The sequence below is a fragment of the Grampus griseus genome (genome assembly GCF_964374135.1).
Source record: "Grampus griseus genome assembly, chromosome: 5".
NCBI lineage: Eukaryota > Metazoa > Chordata > Mammalia > Artiodactyla > Delphinidae > Grampus > Grampus griseus.
Window position 1 is genome coordinate 24,050,542 of NC_138998.1, and position 19,873 is coordinate 24,070,414.

Consider the following 19,873-nt stretch of genomic DNA (forward strand, 5'->3'; position numbering starts at 1 on the left):
GTCCATAGTACAGGGCAATGGGGCTTACTCCCTTCAAAGGGGCAGATTTTTTTGTGGAGCTGGATCTTTGCTTGGGGTTTCTGCATCTGACCAATCTATGTAGGACCGTGTTATGAGAGGCATAGGCAGGAGCAAGCTGTGCACCCATTGGTTTTGGCAACTTACAAGGGACAAAACATGAGGACTTAGAATAATCAAAACAGAAACTAACAAAAGAGAGAAATCAATGTCACCACTATTTTGGATGTTGGTTCAGTTAAGCACTAAATTTAGCTCTGGACCTGCTGATAGCAGATGCATTTTCTCCTTTGGCCTGAGTTAATTGTCTTTCCTATTTCACACATGTTAAATTCCAGGTAGGGTTCCAGCTTTTACTTACATCTCCTGAAACAGACTGCTCTTCCCAAACTTATGCCCTTTAAAGATGAGAAAAGTCATTGTTTTTTTTCCCCCCCCCAGAGCTTAACATTTCATCTCAATGCATTTCAAGCTTATTAGAAAAGCAAAACTAGCTGTACCAGAAATACCCAATGGGGAATCTCTCTCTCTCCGAACATATACTAGAACCTGATAAGAAAAATAACACATTTTGCAAAATCGGCAGTTGGGGTTTCCTGTAGATCAAAAGAGTTTTTTTACTTTTTAATAATTCAGGTAATCCTGGAGATCCAGCCACTTTCCAGATACTGCTCAGCAATGAAGAACTCAGAAAGTCACTGAGTCCCCAATTCCAAATAAGTTATCCAATTAGATGAGACTTGTTACTCAGTTTCTCTATACCAGCAGGAAGGTGCCCAATGTGGTGGAAATGTCTGGGGTCTCAGGCCCAGCTCTGCCAATAACTAACTGGCTGTGTTCCACTGAGAAATTCTTTTCCTCTCTTTGAGCCTGTTTTCATCATTAATTCAACAACTATTTCTTGAACATCTAAAATGTGCCGAGCATTGTATCCAGCTGAAGGGGACAGCCCTGCCCTCAAGAAGACCACCGTCTAGAGACAAGGGAGCTTTCCATTCTGTAATGTAATTGTTAATTTCCTTGTGTGGGTTCTTCAGTAGTTTAGCGCATAACATAAAAACGTGTGAGTATATGAAGGAACAAATGAATGATTGAATGAGTGAAGCACAAAGTTGTTTTCTAACCACTTTATTTTATGCCGTTACCACATGGTCCCCTTTCTCTAATAACCTAGGCCCAAGAGATCCATCTCTGACTTGACCTTCCTTAGGCTTTTATCCTCAGGAAATCCTCATTTGTTGGCTGTAATCTGCTCCCTTCATTCTTCCCTTGACACAGTTACCCAGAATCCACCTCCATCACTCATAATACCCATGAATATTTTCCTAAACTATAAATTCAACAAACATCCACTGAGCACATTATATATGGCAAGCATTGGGCAAACCAAGACGTTGGAGAACGTAGACTCTGGTCCACATCTTTCGTGTCTGCGGATGGTGCTTACATGTTCCGTTCACTTTTGCCACGCGGTGTATGTGTCCTTCCTTTGACTTGCCGCTACTGAGACTCCAGCACAGCCAGAATGGCATCATGAGTTTCCTAGAAGAGTCTTATGTCAGCAAATTCTCCCACCTCTCACCTACTACCTGACGCCAGCCCCCCCCCATACAACAATGTTTAACCCAAATAGCTATTTTTGGTGTAGGAGCAGCTCAAATCTTCCAACCACTAACTAGGCTGCGACTCCCAATGCCGCAGCAAATGCCAGGAGTGCCGCTCTCTCACCTCTACCCTCATATCATTTCCTCTCTGTTATTTGCACAATAATTGACACACCACTGTCTCCAGAAAGTATTGCTTAGAAAATAATGTTTTTAAATAAAATAGCATTTGAATGGCATGTGAAAGTGTAACACCTCTTTTCCATGTTATTTCAGTTAATATCCATGGCAACGCTTGAGGCTCACAGGGGTCAATCACTAGACCACAGGTCATAGAGTCGGTGAAGGGGCAGAGCTGGCAGCTGTGCCCAAGTCTTCTGAGTCGAAAATCCCAGAGCTTGTCCAGAGGGGCCAGATGGTAGCCCATTTGGTCCAGGCCTCACAGTCACAGAAAGCTACAAAGGAAGTCATTAAGTGTTAGCTCCAATAACAAGACACATAAAGTTGAAGAGATACCTCATCAGGATGAAAAGAAGAAAATGTGCCTTGTGCAAGTTTAAATTTGTGTTTTCCTTTTGTAGCATGATTTTGGCATTGTGATTTTTCATGATATTGAGAACCTCAAACAATGGAAGTTGCCCAGGCCTCTCTTAAACAAAAGACCTCATTTTTATTTACACAACATTGCTAAAAATGTTGCTTACTTGCTGTCACTTTTCCATCTGGAAATAAAATTGGCTGGATTTTCTTTGATTTATACTTCAGTTGTATAATATATATATATATATATATATATATATATATATATATATATCGTCCACCTCACCTCCCTAAAAAAAAAAAAAAAAAAAAAAAAAAATTTCCCTGACCTATGCACACCATAAAACCTAGTAAGACCACATGCCCCCTGCCTGAGAGGGTCTGCAGCTCACCAGCAGGGGTGCTGTCTGCAAGCTTTTCTCTCTAGAGAACCAGCTGGTCACATGCACGATTGTGCTCTGATAAATTACCTTTCACTAGGGGAGGACAGTGGTGGATTCAAATAGCAAAGGGAGCCTCCGGATTATTTAAAATCATCATATCTCTAGGCTTCAATTCTTTCATCCATAAAATGAAGGTAATAACACTCTGTAATAAAAATTAATGGCAAATCATCAAGGACTTTCCAGAGTTGTAGATAGACTTACACGATGTTGCAGAGGATGCCAGGCTCTGAGCTTTAATATCTTCCTGGTCCTTAACTGAGCACAACAGCTGCTCATCTGAAAAGAGTCGTCAAGTTTTCTATTCGCAGTTGCAATTACAAACCCTCTTAAGCATCTTTTCAGTCGCTCTCCTCACGTCATAACTAGGCTGTGTTCATGAGCCTCACCTGCTTTGTCCCCACTGTGGTGGTGAGTGATTTGAAGCCAGAGGCAACCAGATTCCCGGCCCATGTGGGCTGCATCCTCCCTCTGTCCCACACTGTCAGAGCATCCCAGGCATGACAGAATGTTGTCACCGTCCAGCGGTGGGTGGGCTGCAGTAGAGTCATCGCCTAGATTCCCTCTTGTCTTCAGTGCCTGGGGGTGACTGTACATCCTCACAAGCCGATGGTAACTGCCTTCCATTTTGTTTTCCCTTTCCCTATTTATTAGAGCATTTCAGAAAGTTGATGAGGTGACCTATTCTCCAGAAGAGGAAATAATACAAAGCTTAAAAGCTGTTTCTGATAGAATGGTGAAATAATTTCACTACTTTTCTTGGAGGAAAATAAATAAATAAATAAGGCGACCTGAGGCAGCCTCTAGGGATTTCATTATTGCTAGACTGGAGGGAAGCATCACGGCTTTAGATGAACAGGTTTTACTTTTAACTTGTTAGAGCACTTTGGGATGAAGGGGGGGGGGGAAGACAGGTGCTAGACAGTAAAATAAACCCAGCTTATTTACATTATTTCGTATGGAGATGCATTGATGTATGAAGTATAAAGTGACTGTGTTGAATAGTGAAAATAAAGTATTTTGGTAAACAATCTCTGTTCACTACCCAGTCCTAGAATGAGTGAACGTTTTATGAAATACCTCTTGCTTCTTTGTGACAATTACCTCTGGTTTAAGATGTGTGTGCGGTTTTAGGAAAACACAGTCTCGTATGCTGCTATTCAAGTCATTCAGGTCGAGGCGCCATTTCTCCATCATCAAAGACCACGAGGAGGGCTGGGAACGTGTGTGGAGCAAAGAATATAACTAGGCATTTCTGCGGGCCAAATTACCTCCTAAATGAGGGAGTAGGCGATTTAAATGTAAAAATAACTGTCTCTTTCGCGGCATGCAAATGTTTGTGCTGTGTAAGAAACTAAATCCTGGCTTCCTCTTGGCAAGTATTCCCTAACAGGCCTCGCAGATATCTGAAACCAATTTTAACCCACTCTGGTCCTCCGCTGACCACAACATTACCTGAATGGTGCGGCCCAATTTCCAGACTGCTCACCAGTCCTCAGGCCTATGGGGTGAGTAAATATCCCGAGAGGGACAGGCATGGTGAATACTGATGAGCCCGGGAACCTCAGAGCTATTTCTTCCCAGCATGAGGAGGAAGCATTTTTAAAATTCACGGCACCAAGAATCATCTCTCTTCTCTTTTCAGTTGTTGCTAATGTGGGCTCATTCTTCTTTTTAAAAATGCAAATTTTTTATTGTGACCAATATTTTTAACCATAAGATGAATTTAGAAAATATAAAAGAAGGCATGTGCCCTCACAAAGTGCTGTGTTTTGAGATTTAGAATATCAGGCCTGTGCTTTATAGCTCAAGGGGGTGGAATCAAAAATGCTGAGAAGCAATTAGAATCCTTATCAGTAAATCAGAGTGTCAGGGATTGGCGAGGAGTAGAATCTTGGAGTTTGTGGCACCCTTGGAGGTTGTCCAGCTGGCTGACCCCTTGTCTAAACAGAGAAAAAGGCGTCTCAGATCTCAGACGTGCTCAGGACACCACAGCCTGAGCCAGTGGTTCTCAAAGTATGTCCTCAGACCGGCAACCTCAGCATCGCTTGGAAACTTGTTAGAACTGCAAGTTCTCAGGCCCTACATCAGAACTCTGGTCTCAGGGGCCCAGCATCTGTGCTTCAACAAGTGATTCCAAGACAGGCCAAAGTTGAAAACCACTGAGCTGAGGTCACCTAGCTAGGGTTCATTCTACAGGTAATTTTGTGTGGTCTTCCAAAAACCAATGGAAGAAGAGTTGAGATTTTAATTCCTTTCCTTAAGGGAAGTTCTGTCTGAGGAAAACTTTAGTGGCCGGATCTAGTTCATTTCCACTATTATCTGCTATGGTAACTTCCAACCCTTTTTAGCCCTGTGACACTCATCCCAAGAAACATGCTGTGAGGATATACTTTGTAGAGAAAATATAACAGACATTGAGTTTTAAGAATTTTGTGATAGGCAGGAGTGTTACAAAACCTACATTGAGAATCATTCCGTACTCTGAGGTCACAGGATTCTGCAAACTCCTAACTCCTCTCACCCAGATTAGGTATCCATTCAAAAAAATCCACTGCATTTTATTTTAACTTCCTTATCCACAGAGGTGCTCAATTAGCACATGTTCTCTTACCCACAGGGAGGGAAAACGTGACATCTGCCATACCAGCAACGTCAGCTGAGACAAGACAGGGCAGTTAAAAAAGGAAAACAAACATCCTAGTTTGTAACACTGTAGGACTGCTATTGTTTTCTGCTTTTATCAGGAAGTGACCTCTCTTTCTTTCCAAAACCAGGAACAGCTCAAAGAGGATGATGTAGAATGTATTGTAAACCAGGATGAACTGGCCATGAATTACCAGGAGCAAGCGACCTCACCCTGCAGCCCTCCTGCAAGGCTGGGTCTGGACCAGAAAGCTTCACCCCAGACTCCAAGCAAGGAAAACATTTATGAGGGGGACCTTGGCCTAGGAGGCTACGGACTCAAGCTTGAGCAAACTCCGGGTCAGTCCCAGCTGAATTAATGGGCGTGAACAGCACCGAGGTAATCACAGGTAATGCAGGGATCACTGAGGATCAAGCCAAGCCGATGAGGCTGCGTGGAGGAGAGGCTGGAAAATGTACGAAGAGCATCAATTGGAGAGATTCAAAACCTTATCACGTGTATCCTCTGGTGCCTGCAGAAATGAGAATTTATTATCATCCCTCTATATTACGCAACTGCATTTAAGTTTTTGACAGCGCCATTTTTATTAATGAATTGGGTGGGGTGGGAAGGATGCAGAGGGGAGGGAGGGAGGAGTCTAGCTGCTGGGAGGATGAAACAGATGTGCTGTGTCTGCAGGGTGTTTCTTTTCTGTGTGCAGCTCTCTGGGCCCTTCACTCAGATTTGGGATTCTATTCCCTTCATTAAGGAGAGTTTAAAAATCAGAAAAAGAGGGCTTCCCTGGTGGCGCAGTGTTTGAGAGTCCGCCTGCCGATGCAGGGGACATGGGTTCGTGCCCTGGTCCGGGAAGATCCCACATGCCACGGAGCGGCTGGGCCCGTGAGCCATGGCCGCTGAGCCTGCGTGTCCGGAGCCTGTGCTCCGCAACGGGAGAGGCCACGGCAGTAAGAGGCCCGCGTACCGCAAAAAAAAAAAAAATCAGAAAAAGAGTTTCTGAGCTTAAATGTGTGTCTCCTAAGCTGGAGGGAATGCCCGGTTCTTCAGGAAGTGAGACGTTTTATATGTTTAGAACCTAGGTTCTCACTCGCTCCGAATGACCCACGGATATTTGCCCACATAAGTGCTTGCTTGATACCGCTGTTGACGGCCTCACAGAGCCCACGTCGCCTGGGGACCCGCGGTTCTCCGCATTCACTTCAAGTTGCTCCTCCCGTCGCTTGAAGCTGTGGGTGACAGCTTTGTTGTACTCTGCACTAAATGCAGTGCCACTCTTCACCTTGGTAGGACCCCTTCCAGGGACAGCGGGGTCCTCTTCTCCATACCATGTTTCAGCCTTCCTGTCCTCGCTTGCATCTGAGTCACTTCCTGGCTCCACGGCAGGTCCCTCTGTCTGCTGAGTGATGAGATTCCTTAGCACAGGTTCCTCTGCACGCAGCAGGATTCGGGACAGGAACCCTGACCTGTCCTCCAATTCCAACTCTCACAGCTCGACAGCAGTGCAGGGGCAGGAGCGAGAGCATCGGGGCTGAGGATGCGCAGAGACCACACGGAGGAGACAAGGACGCAGCATCAGGAGCATTTTTACAAGGCACGGCTCATGGCCCATGGCGGGGAGACCAACGCAATAGCTTTTAATTTAGCTGCGCAACTTTTAAGCCATTAAGATACCTCAAACACAGCTTCTCTTGAAATGCAAATGTTAATATCAGACTCCTAAAAAAGCAGACCCCAGTCACAGGTGCCCAGGCTCTGATGAGTCTGTGCCTGGAGGTAGGTAGGAATGACACCTTCCTGGGGCCCAAAGCTTGGAAGTAACATAGGCTTTGCTGACCCGTTATTTGGCTTTAGACATGAACCATGGTGGTGCTGGGCACGCCACTATGCAGATTCTCTTGCTTTCCAAACAGTAGAATCCAGGGACATAAATTGTTTTCTGCTCAGCTAAGTATAACATGGTCATTCCGGGTAAATATGGCAAATGGCAAAGCAGGAAGTTTTCTAATTTGACTTAATCCTAATAAAATTTTGTTAAAAAGCACAATTGTTTTATTCATGTATTTAAAGCCATCTTCTACTGTCTACGCCAATTGGCAGTGCTAAACCCTTGCTCTCGAAGTGCCAGGTGAAGGGGGACTGAAAAGTGATGTAAGGGCGATGCTGGGGTCCTCTGGGCCAGGAAGAGCCATGGGGGCTACTGGCCTAGTCAGTGACACGTGGAGAGAGCACAGCGGGCTGGGAGGATGTGAGAAGGGAAGGCGGAGTCAGGCAGAGGGAGCACCTCCTCCTTTCACACTGCAGGGGACCAGAAACTTCCAAAACAGGGGAGGAGGTGCTAGAGGAGAAAGGACGGAAGGAAAGGCGGGAGACAGGATTCATCTTATTTCTGCCTTTATCATGTGAGAGGGAGGGATGAGAACTCAGTGTTTTGTTTCTTTTCCTCTGCATGGAGAAAGACACATCAGGGAAGGAGAAGATCCCCCCAAAACAGACAAACGTTAGTGAGGGAAGGAGTGGAGAGAAGGGAGAGAAATATGACACACTGGATGGAAATGAGGCGGGGGGCGGGGGGGCGGGTAGGGGAAGATACACCGTCTACAGCCAGTACCAACTGGCTAAGAGGGCAGACCAAAAATAGCCTCCTGGCCCACAGGCAAAGCCCTCTTCCTGCTTGGAAAAAAATCTCTTTGCATCTGAACATCATGAACCGTTACCCACAAGGAGAATGAGGGCTGTTTAATCTGGACTGGACCACTTATCCCAGCTGACTCCAGGTAGGTATGATATTGTGAGTTTGAGGAAACGTGTGTCCCGCCCAATTGGACAGGGTTCCAGCTTCAAGATGTGATAACCAGCCTCTTTCCCTCTGAATCAGACCAAGACCAGAATAGAGGCTAGCTAGTGTCCCAGTTACCAATTCATAAAACCAAATTCCCTCTCTGCTCCTGTCGTGAAGAATAATAATTTATGATCTTAAGAAATGCTCTGTGCTTTGATTAGCAGCATCAGGATGGTGGAATTCAAACCTATTATTTACTGCCAGTTTCTAATGAATAATGAAGACAAAGGAGCTTTATTCAAACCATTAATGCTTGCATTCATTATTAGAGCTTTAAACAGGACCCTAATTAATTCACCTAAGGTTCTTCCTTGAACTTCTTACCGTGTATACATCACACTCACATACACACACACACACACACACACACACACACACACACACACACACACACACACAGAGTTCCTTTCACTGTCAGGTCCCAGCTAACGTCTCTGTAGTGTTCTCCCTGGTACTCGGCACACGTCTGAGCAAGTCCGAAGCCTGGTGGCAAATGCCATCGCGGTCTTCATTCATGAAGTTTCTGGAAACGTCTTGGAGGACAACTTAATGATATAAATGGAAGCTGAAAATTCAAATACCCTTTGACTCACCAATTTCATAAGCAAAATTTTTATTCCAGATATTTGAGAATTGTATACATATAAAGGATATTTATTAAAACAACTGAATTGCCATCCTGGTTAAATAAAACATGGCACAGCTATCTCATGAAACAGCACCATAAGTACTAATATGGAATGATCGCCAAGATATATTGTTAAACAAAAAGAGCAAGGTGCAGAACAGATGGTTGCTGTCATTCTGGATGTTGAAGAAGAAATTGGTAGTATGATTGCCTCTTAAGAATTAAAGAGAGATTTCTCACTTTTGCAGCTTTTGGGTTTTGTACACTGTAAAAGCACTATTTATTCAAAATAATAAGAAGAAGATTCCTATGAAGCAACACATTAAGGTACTGAGTTGCAATAGGAAGTAAGGACTGGAAAAGCTATTTTACGTTGCAATCTTTGAGACCTTGAGAATACAAAGTATAGCAACAATAGCACCAATAGCTTCTGGTTTAATCATTTGCATCATTCAACACACATGGATGCAAACTATGTAAAAGATCTTTAAAATTCAAAGACATGTGACTCAATCCCATCCGGCCCATATCAAGTAGAGACAGACAGCTAAAAAATAATGTCTCCTTATAAGGTATCAAAACATACGATAAAGCTATAGTAACCAAAACAGTGTAGTATTGACCCGGAAATAAGCAAAGCGATCAAGAAAATCTACTACAAAGGACAGAAGTTGACTCATGAATATGTTTAGAAACTTAATACATAAAACATGTCATTTCAACTTGGGGACATGGATGAATAGAATATTATTCATTAAATAGTATGGACCAAGTAGACTTTCAATTTGGAAAAAGAAAGAAAATTAGGTAATACCCTCAAACATCATAAAATTAAATTCCAAGTAACTTTAACAGCTAAATGTAAAAAATAAAGCTACAGAATAACACAAAGTATAAAATAGAATATGTAAATAACCTTGGCATATGGATGGTCTTCCTGAGAGAGATACAAACCAAGAGCAAAGAATGATACATTTGACTACATAAGAATACAAAATTTCTTATAATTAAAGACACAATAAGCAAAATTTTTTAAATGAAGTGGAGAAATACATATATATATATATATATACACTTTTTGTTTGTGCGACTAAGGATCATTCTTCAAAATATACAAAGAACTTTTACTGATGCATGAGAAAAGAAAGAAAAAAACTACCAAATAAAAAAATATATCAAGAAATGTAGAATCAAATATGTATACCTTCTATCCAGACTTCTATTTTAGGCATCCCTGTAGAAAAGAAATACTTGGCATTTATGCATAAGAAAGTGTACAAAATGATATTCCTTGTGACACTGTTATTGCAAAATACTGGGGGGAAAATGTCCATCAATAGCAGAGAAGTTGGACAAAGGATTAATCTCCAAAATATATAAACAGCTCATGCAGGTCAATATTAAAAAAAAACAAACAACCCAATCCAAAAATGGGCAGAAGACCTAAATAGATATTTCTCCAAAGAAGATATACAGATGGCCAAGAAGCACATGTAAAGCTGCTCAACATCACTAATTATTAGAGAAATGCAAATCAAAACTACAATGAGGTATCACCTCACACCAGTTAGAATGGCCATCATCAAAATGTCTACAATCAACAAAGGAGAGGGTGTGGAGAAAAGGGAACCCTCTTGCACTGTTGGTGGAAATGTAAATTGATACAGCCACTATGGAGAACAGTACGGAGGTTCCTTAAAAAACTAAAAATAGAATTACCATATGATCCAGCAATCTCACTACTGGGCATATACCCAGAGAAAAGCATAATTCAAAAAGACACATGCACCCCAGTGTTCATTGCAGCACTATTTACAATAGCCAGGTCATGGAAGCATCCTAAATGCCCACTGACAGACGAATGGATAAAGAAGACGTGGTACATATATACAATGGAATATTACTCAGCCATAAAAAGGAGTGAAATTTGGTCATTTGTAGAGACGTGGTTGGACCTAGAGACTGTCATACAGTGTGAAGTAAGTCAGAAAGAGAAAAACAAATATCGTATATTAATGCATATATGTGGAACCTAGAAAAATGGTACAGATGAACTGGTTTGCAGGGCAGAAATACAGACACAGATGTAGAGAACAAACGTATGGACACCAAGCGGGGAAAGCGGTGGTGGTTGGAGGCAGTGGTGTGATGAATTGGGAGATTGGGATTGACATGTATACACTGACATGTATAAAATTAATGACTAATAAGAACCTGCTGTATACAAAAATAAATAAAATAAAATTCAAAAAAAACAAGATAAAGTAGTGGAAAAAAGATTGCTAAGCAAAGCAATTTAATTCTTTCTATTTGAAATTTTTTGAGAAATGTTAATGCCTGCATAGCACACCATCAATAAAACTCCTTTTAAAAGGTTAAAAAAAAAATAGCAGAAGAGTTAACTAAACTGTATTATACCCATACTCTGCAGCAGTTAGTTATACTCTATGTAGAGATGGACCCATACATATGCATTCACATGGAAATATTTTCAAGATAAATTGTTAGTGAAAAAACAGTTTGGGATGATCCACAGCAGACTGATAACAAAAAGAGGAGTGGGAATAGGAGGACTGAATCAAGAGAGCCTTTTGGTTTATCCGCGTTACTTTTAGTTTTAACAATGATACCATTTTCATTTATGATCTGTTCTTAGAGTGGCTCTGGCTTCAAGACGGGGGTGGGGAGTGAAGGTATGGTCAAGCAAGGCTTCAAGGAGGAACTAACATTTGAGTGAAGTCTTGAAAGATGAGAGAATATGACCAAGCAGACATGATGGGTGCTGGCCCGTGGGGCAAGAGGTGTGGTGGATCATTAGAATATGGAAAAGGCATTCCAATCAAACGGAAGAGCCTGGGCAGAGACAAAGGGGTATGAAGCAGCCTGGCACATTAGAGAAACTATAAATTATTCCACATGGGGCTTGTTTATGTGTTTGAGTGTGAGAAAATGGAAGAATAAGAGATCATTCTGGAGATGTAGATCAAATGAAGTGTCTGGGTCATGATCCTTTGAGAATGGGGAGCTACTGAAATATTTTAAACGGGGAAGAAAACTACATGTATTGTGAGGAGACAGAGTGCAAGTAAGACTGGGAGTTGGTGCAATAACCCAGTTAGGATGCTATTTTACTAGCCCAGGAGAGAGATGATAAGAGACTTAACTCAGGTGGAATCAAGGAGGACGGAGAGGGCGCATCTTCCAGATGGATTTCAGAGTGAGAATCTACGAAGCTGGTAACTGATTGGCTATGGAAGGTGAGGAAGCCCAGAAGGATCCCAGGTTTGAGGCTTAGGTGACAATAGGTTGATGGCTCCATTCACTGAGGGTATTAGGAGGAGGAACGAGGAAAAACCAGTAGATTCAGCTCTGCACATGCTGAGCCTGAGGTTCCCGTGTAGAGCTTCATGGAGCTCTCCAGAGGTTTACAAGAATCTGAAGTTTAAGGAAAATGTCCAGGCTGGAGGCGTGTGTCTGGAGGGATGAGATGTGCATCACAGCTTCACTGAAGAGTTTCTCAAATGCCACATGACCTTCATCACCTCTCTCTAACTCCTGCAAAGAAATTCTGATATGCCCTCCCCACAAAAGGACCGTGTCAGAATCTCCAAGAGGACAAGCATATTTTTCCTCAAAAGGCGCCACAGATGATTCTCACTCAATCCCTGGGGAGAACCACTGACACTAAGAAGAAAGAGAGAATCGGACAGAGGCTAAGTGCTACATTCAGTGGATAGACAGAGTGTGCACCCGTGAAAAGAGCCTGGATGAGCCCTCACGGAGAATTCAAGAAGCTCTGGCATTCCAGGGACAGGGAACTAGCTCAGAGAAGCATCGATTTCTACCGTTACTGTTCTAGCGGTGGTGTACGACGGCCCTACCTCTCCTCAGCTGTGATAGCTTTGCTTGTCAACTCAGCTATGATATAATCCCCAGTCATTCAAACACTAGTCTAGGTGTTACTATGAATGCATATTTTGTAGATATGCTTAACATCCATCATTAGTTGACTTTAAAGGAGACTAGGCTAGCTAACCTGGGCGGGCCTGATTCAATCAGTTAAAGGCCCTCAGAGCAGAACTGAGGTTTCTGAGGAGAAGAAGTTCTGCTTGTGACCGCAGTGTCAGCTCATACCAGAGACTTCCAAACTGCCCACTCTGATGGCCTGCCTGCCAAGATATGCCCTCCCTCACCTGATCTCTCTCCCCTCCCTCTTCCTTTCCCCTCTCCTTCCAGATTGGAACAGAAGGACAAAGGCTATAAGAGCAATGCTCACACAAAATAAACGAAACAGGTAGTTTATTTGATCAATTCCAATGTTTTTGAAAGGAGCACTTCAGGGATTTGTTTCTGAATAAACCACCTTCTGTGCTGTATTCTCATTTACTCATAGTGCTGCCCCAATCTCTTATCCCTGTGTGTGGAGATACATAGCACAGTTCAAGGATAACTGATGTTCAAAGGATGATTCTGAAGCACACTCTTGAAGTACTTGTGAGATTAGCCGAGAAGCCTTGAGGTGTGTTTATCATTGAGCATGGGCAGCCGTTAGGCTAGGTTTGGGGAGGTTGCAAGGATAAGACACCTGCCTATGGAAGGTTCCATCGTCTTCCCAAATATTGTCCATCAACCTGTCATTCCTTCAGTTTCACAAACATTTATTAGAGGCTTACAATATACTGCTGATAATCCAGGTTAGGAATTGCCAGTGTCAACATCATTAATGGGGTCAGTCAAGATGGCACAGATGACTAATGATGAGTCCAGACAGCACATGAATTCAAAGACATCTTGGTTCATTGCATCACCTCAACAGGCAGACTGATTCGTTTTAGCAGCGAGTACAGAGGAGAGGGGAGATCCACCAAGGCAGCCTGGAGGTAAAGGAGGGGATTGGGTCATCTGCACCTTGGCATTACAGGAGGCAGCTTCTTTGCAGATCATCCTCCTCCTCTGTGCCCCCTCCCCACTGGGAACTGGTCAGTGGGAGGAGAGCAGCTCAGCAAGGACCAAACACAAGAGATCAGATTCAAATGCCCCCTACTTCAGGATGTGGCCTAAGAAATGCAGTCATACTGTGAAACTCACCCATCCTTTTCCTGGTCTACAGGCAGCCTTCAGTTAACCAAAATCACCAGGTCCCCCTCCCTGAAACCCCACTGTCCACTCATTATCTTGCAGATGGCCAGCATTCGGGATACGCTGACTTAACAGAACTGAGCTGAATTAAGTCATGGCTTGGTAGAGCTTGGTTGTACCTGGCACCATGCCTAAAGGGAAAAAGGAAAAATGACAAAAGGAAGAAAAGGAAACAAATATTAGTTGACCTTTTGATATGGGCCTCGCTTTTCCAGATACAGTATCTTATTTTATCCTCACAACCACCCTGGGAGCATCACATTTCAACTCCCGCTTTACGTGCGTGGACCTGGGAGAAAGTTAAGTCTTGGCCTAAGATCACGCAGTTGATTCATGGCAGAGGGGAGTTTTGAACCCAGAACCGTATAGTTCCAAAGACCATGACTTCTTCCCCAATTATACCAGGCTGCGGGCAGACTTAGCACAAGTCTGTCAAGATGCGCTAAGAACACTTGATGCCCCAGCACCAGGGGCAGAAAACCAGACAGATGTACCTCAGCTTCATGCGGTTCACAGTGATCAGACGAGTTTTATGGTACTAGTACTGGCTGAACATTGGAGGGACCGGGAGAGCTTTACAAGCTCCTGATGCCTGGGTCCACCCCCTGCGATCCTGACTTAACTGCTCTGGGCTGTGGCCTGAACGTTAGGATTTCTTAAAGCTTCTCAGATGATTCTGTTGTGTAGCCAAGGTTGCAAACCACTAGATGAAAGGGATTTGGGAGGAGGAAGCAATAGCACCCAGTTGCAGAAAATCATCAAAGGGGAAGTGGTGATTGGGATGGGCAGTACAAGCTGGGAATGTGGAGCGGGGGGAACAGTCTAAGGAAGGGGAAGAGAAGGGCAAGCTGTGACGGCAGGGGCCGGAGGGTGCGTCCCTGGCATCCTGCTTGCTGGGGCAACAAGGAACCACACAATGGCTAAGAAGTAACAGAGGTGATGAGGATGCTGCCCTCATTTGTGCCTAATTCTCAATCCTCAGGCTATAACCACGTTCACGGCCGAGACCACTGTCCAGCTCGAAAAGCACCAACTCACAAAACTTGTGAATCATCAAGTTCTAGATCCCCAGCAGGCAACGTATTTGGGAGCCACAGCTGCTGCCTGAACAAAAGAAGAAAAAATACCTGCTCCCTCCAAGCCCCCGTGACCATGCAACGTCACCCACCAAATCACTCCAAATTGTCTCCTGGATCCAGAGATACGAACTGCATCAGGAGCTGGCCTTGGTCTCCAAGTGCATCCTTTTCCTGGTGAAACCTTGACCAAGAGCCAGCCCTGCCCCTCCACCCTCCCCCAACGGTCTGCGCCTGCTAGAAATGAAGAGATGACTCTTTTTTTTTTTTTTTTTTTGGCTGTGTTGGGTCTTCGTTGCTGCACGCGGGCTTTCTCTAGTTGCAGAGAGCGGGGGCTACTCTTCCTAGCGGTGCACGGGCTTCTCATTGCGGTGGCTTCTCTTGTTGCGGAGCACGGGCTCTAGGCGTGCGGGCTTCAGTAGTTGTGGCTCGCAGGCTCAGTAGTTGCAACGCACGGGCTTAGTTGCCCCACGGCATGTGGGATCTTCCCGGACCAGCGCTCGAACCCGTGTCCCCTGCATTGGCAGGCGGCTTCTTAACCACTGCGCCACCAGGGAAGCCCAAGAGATGACTCTTGATACAGTCAGGGATTGCATAGGGTGGAAAACTCTTCTCTCCTTCCCTTCTAGGTTCTCTGGCTGGTTTAATAATTAAATTGACGTAAGACAGATTCACAGGAGAAAAACAAATTTCTTACATATGGGAGCCCCATAAAAATATGACACCCCCCCGCAGTCAGGCAATTGAGGCTTTTATAGCATCCTGAGCTAAGGAGAAGGGAGTAGGGATCTGGGGCTTCAAAGAGGAGGAAGACAATTCACAGGAAGATGGGAAGAGCCAACGTTTGGGAACAAATGCTTGCCTCGCCACGCAGATGAGTCTTTTGGATATAAAAATGCTCTCTGGCAATAGCTCTCTTCCTGGTACAGACCCCCTCTCTAAATTCTTTTAGGAGTTAAAGGGGAGGTAAAAAGCTCTACCTGAGCCCGCTGGGCCCCGATTGTCTTCAGGCTGAGATGATCCACAAGCCCAAGTGATGCCTTCTGGGGTGGCTTATTCTGCTCCCCCTCAATTGCCCGTTCAGCTGGTGTCGTTGCCATCCTCGAAGGCCTGCAAGGCTGCTGTGCTTATTAGGAGAGTAACCCCGCCCTCCTGACACCTATCTTAAGAAGGGCTGTCTAGAGCATCACTTCTCAAACTTTAAAGGACGTTTGATGCTCTGAGGACCATGTTACATACAGATTCAGATGCTGAAGGTCTCGGATGGGACCTGAGGTTCTACATTTCCAGCCACTCCTGGGTGATGCTGATCTGCTGGTCCCTGGACCACACTTCAAGTAGCTGGAGGCCAGAGCAGTGTTTCTCAGGCTTGGGATGCAATTAACAGGCAGTCTTTATCTGTCCAGGGGTCTGCAAGCAGCTTGGCAGCTTCAGAAATGAAGTGACAGAACCATTTGGTTCGCAGCCAGGGCACTCATATGAAATGTAATATTAACTGTGATCTTCCCAAAAATTCTTCTATTTTTAAAGTGTGTCCGTATCTGGTAAGGATAGTATCACTCAGTTTTCCCCAGCTATTTCTCAGTTAGCTAATCCTTCAGTTATCTAATCTTCAGTTTCCAGGGCGCAACTCATCTTAATTAATACATTGTCTCCTTATTTGGGCAAAACGGCTATGTTTGTCCTATATGCATTTTTGTCCTTAGTAGGGTGTCACCACATTCCCAAAGATGGATCGATGGCTCAAAAGTAGTTCATTGGAGCATAAAAGTAGGGATAGAAATAATCATATAAATACTATAATTCAAAATGTTATACACGTAGGTAGCAAACAAGACTCGAGCGAGAGCTTGTTTCTGCGGTTCTGGTGTCTGACCAGGCAGGTGAATTCATCGAATGACAACTGCACACAAGCAACACAAAGGAAAAGTATCTGAAACTCAATTATCAGGTCACCCCTCCCTCGAAGAGCATCATCTCTTTAAAAAACTTGTCAGAGGAGGGCAGAAAATTTTACCTCCACTTCAGAGAACAGAGGGAAACTTCTTTTCCTTCTTTGGTAAAATCTTTCCATTTTTCTACAACAAATACAAAATAATACATTCCAGTACAAAATTAACAAATTTGGCCCGAAGTTGAAGAAGAGTTATAAGCCACAGAAACACCATTCAAAGTTGTATGCCTGGGCTTCCCTGGTGGCACAGTGGTTGGGAGTCTGCCTGCCGATGCAGGGGACACGGGTTCGTGCCCCGGTCCGGGAGGATCCCACATGCCGTGGAGAGGCTGGGTCCGTGAGCCATGGGCACTGAGCCTGCGCGTCCAGAGCCTGTGCTCCGCAACGGGAGAGGCCACAACAGTGAGAGGCCCGCGTACCGCAAAACAAAAACAAAGTTGTACGCCTAACAGCAAAAAAATGGGTCAAACTATACTTTTCGCCAAAATGTTTGTTAAACCAGTTTAATTATAAATACTCCGCTTAGAGGGAAAACAAGAGTAAACTTTAGGACACGATTTTCAAGGTGAAACGTCTTTGTGATCTTGTGAGTTTGCGAGTGGGTATTTCAGTTTTCACTTGGATAATACCACCATTGAATAGAATATAAATCAGCTCTAGGCTTATGTGAAATAAATAAATGAAGTAAAAATTGCCCTGCAAGTTTTTGTTCTCTTTGTTACTAAAAACCTTTGCTACAGAAAAGACTCTTTATTTTGGAAATAATTGTTTCGTACCTGGTGAGGTAGACCAGGAAAGGTGTGCTTTGATCCTACTGACAAAATACTGTTAGGTGGCCAGAGAGGGCTTTGACAAGCAAGCAGAAATGTCCATCCACACATTGCATTATTCAGAGAGAACCTCTCTGGTCACCAGTATACCTCTTGACCTTTATTTATTCTACAAATACTTAATGAGCACCTACACTATGTCAGGCAGGGTTCTAGGCGCTTAGGATACTGAGTGAACAAAACAAAGTTTCCTGCCCTCTGAAACTTACATTCTAGCAGAAAAAGAAAGACTTTAACAATGACTGTCCGGTAGATTGCTGAGTGGTAGATCACTGAGTGATAACACCATAGGGGAAGGAAATAGAGCAGTGTAAGGGAGATTGAGATTACAGAATGAGGAGTAGCATGAAAGTTGAGATTTTAAGTAGGATGATCAGAGGTGGCCTCTCTGAGAAGATGGCATTTGAGCAAAAACCGTGGAGATACCTGCAGGGAGAGAGTTCTAGTCTTGTCTGGAATGTTTAAGGACAGCAAGGAAATAAGTGTGACTAGAGGAGAGCTAGCAAGGAGGAGGCTTGTGGACGATGAAATCAGGAGGAAATGAGTAGGGCGAAGAGGTCATCCATATGGGTTCTTGTAAAAATTTTTGTTTGACCCTTAGTGAGATGAGAACCGATGGCATGGGCAGCCCATAACTGACAAAATCTGGCTTCTAAAAGGATCATTCCATCTGCTGTGTTGAAAATAGACTCTAGGAAGGTAATGATAGAAATAAGGTATTTTGGTTAACTATTGCTACATAACAAACAAATACAAAAATCTCAGCAATACAAACAGTAAGCATTTACTTAGCTCATGTGTCATGAGTCATTTGTTGGGGGACGGGGGGCATGTCTGTCATTCCAGGCTGGGTCCCACTGGGGTGATCACCGGTCTAGCCCTGCTGTGCCTCCCATCCCATCCTCCTCTGGGACCAGCAGGCTAGACCTGGAATTTTCTTTTCAGGAGAATCATTGGCATACAGATGGTAGTTTTCTTTTAAGCCATGATCTTGATTTAACAATAAAAAGTGGCATATCAAATCAAATTGTGGTCACCAAGTATAGAGTTTTTCCACGTACCACCTAAAGCATGGACGGGGAGTCCTCTGTGTTTGACTCACCAAAATATCCTGAATGTCAAGGAGAAAGGGACTCACATAGTTTTTTTTTTTTTAATGGATAATATGATTTTTTACTTCATGAGTCTGGATTCCAGTAGGAACCATTTCTGTAACCAATCATTTCAACTGTGTTGTTCAAGTTACATAACACACTTGAACTTTCAGTGTCTTAAACAGCCTGCAACTCTCACTTCAGAGCTGAAATGCCATCACTTTTAATATTGGAAATGAGACATCTGGATTTTTAAGAAACAAACAGTGGTACAGACAACTCCATCCTTGGAAGTAGCTATTTTCCAAAACAATTTCTCTTGTCTTCTGATAGAGAGAAATATATGGCTTATTAATGGGCATATTGAAAATCCATATCTGAATATTACAAAAGAATACGAAGAAAACTTACAAATAAAACCAAAGAAGAAATAAGGAATTCATTCACCATCATCTTCCTTGTTGAAACACCCCCATTAGTAGGACGTGTTAATTGACAAGGGGGCTGATGGGCAGAAAGACAATAACGAGAAGGCACCCCGTAATCTGGGGGTCTTGTCCTTCCTATGCAGATATCCAGAACTATCTGATAGAGTCACCCTATATGTCCCTCCATTACCAAACACATAATTATGAATAAGGATTTTCAAATTTAGGAGAAATACAAACCAAAAGGCAATAGATTATAGGGAAACTCATCTGTGGCTCAAACTCTCTCCCACTGAACAGATACGTATTCGGATATGGACACATTAGTGAAAGATGGTAAACTATATCACGTCTCTCACCGGAAAACAAACAAACAAACAAATATTGTTTTCCATTTTGAATGCAGTTTTCACTTTACTATTTTAAAAATTGTGTGGCATCTTTTTTCTATGAAAACGGTGGTCCGTGGGTGTGTCAAATGTCTGATAGGTATTCTGGTAGGCTAACATTCTGCGAAACACATGCCAAGAAGTTGCAAGTAAACCCAATTCAGTCACTCACCTACAACCAGTCAGGTTATACTAAGTACTTTTGATGGATAAGTTCGGAAGAAGTAGGGCAGGCTTTTCATTTGAA

General features: G+C 43.5%; 1 protein-coding gene across 1 annotated transcript in view; it reads left to right on the top strand.

Annotated features, from left to right (window-relative positions):
- The window catches only part of SLC9A9 (solute carrier family 9 member A9), a 540,289-nt gene extending 533,035 nt beyond the window's left edge, over nt 1-7,254 (top strand). The window contains exons 15-17 of the mRNA XM_082654190.1: nt 4,008-4,113; nt 5,383-5,749; nt 6,691-7,254. Coding sequence (XP_082510316.1) covers nt 4,008-4,113; nt 5,383-5,610 — 334 coding nt within the window. The 3' untranslated portion in view covers nt 5,611-5,749; nt 6,691-7,254. The remainder of the gene's footprint in view (nt 1-4,007; nt 4,114-5,382; nt 5,750-6,690) is intronic.
- Nucleotides 7,255-19,873: the final 12,619 nt, after the last annotated feature.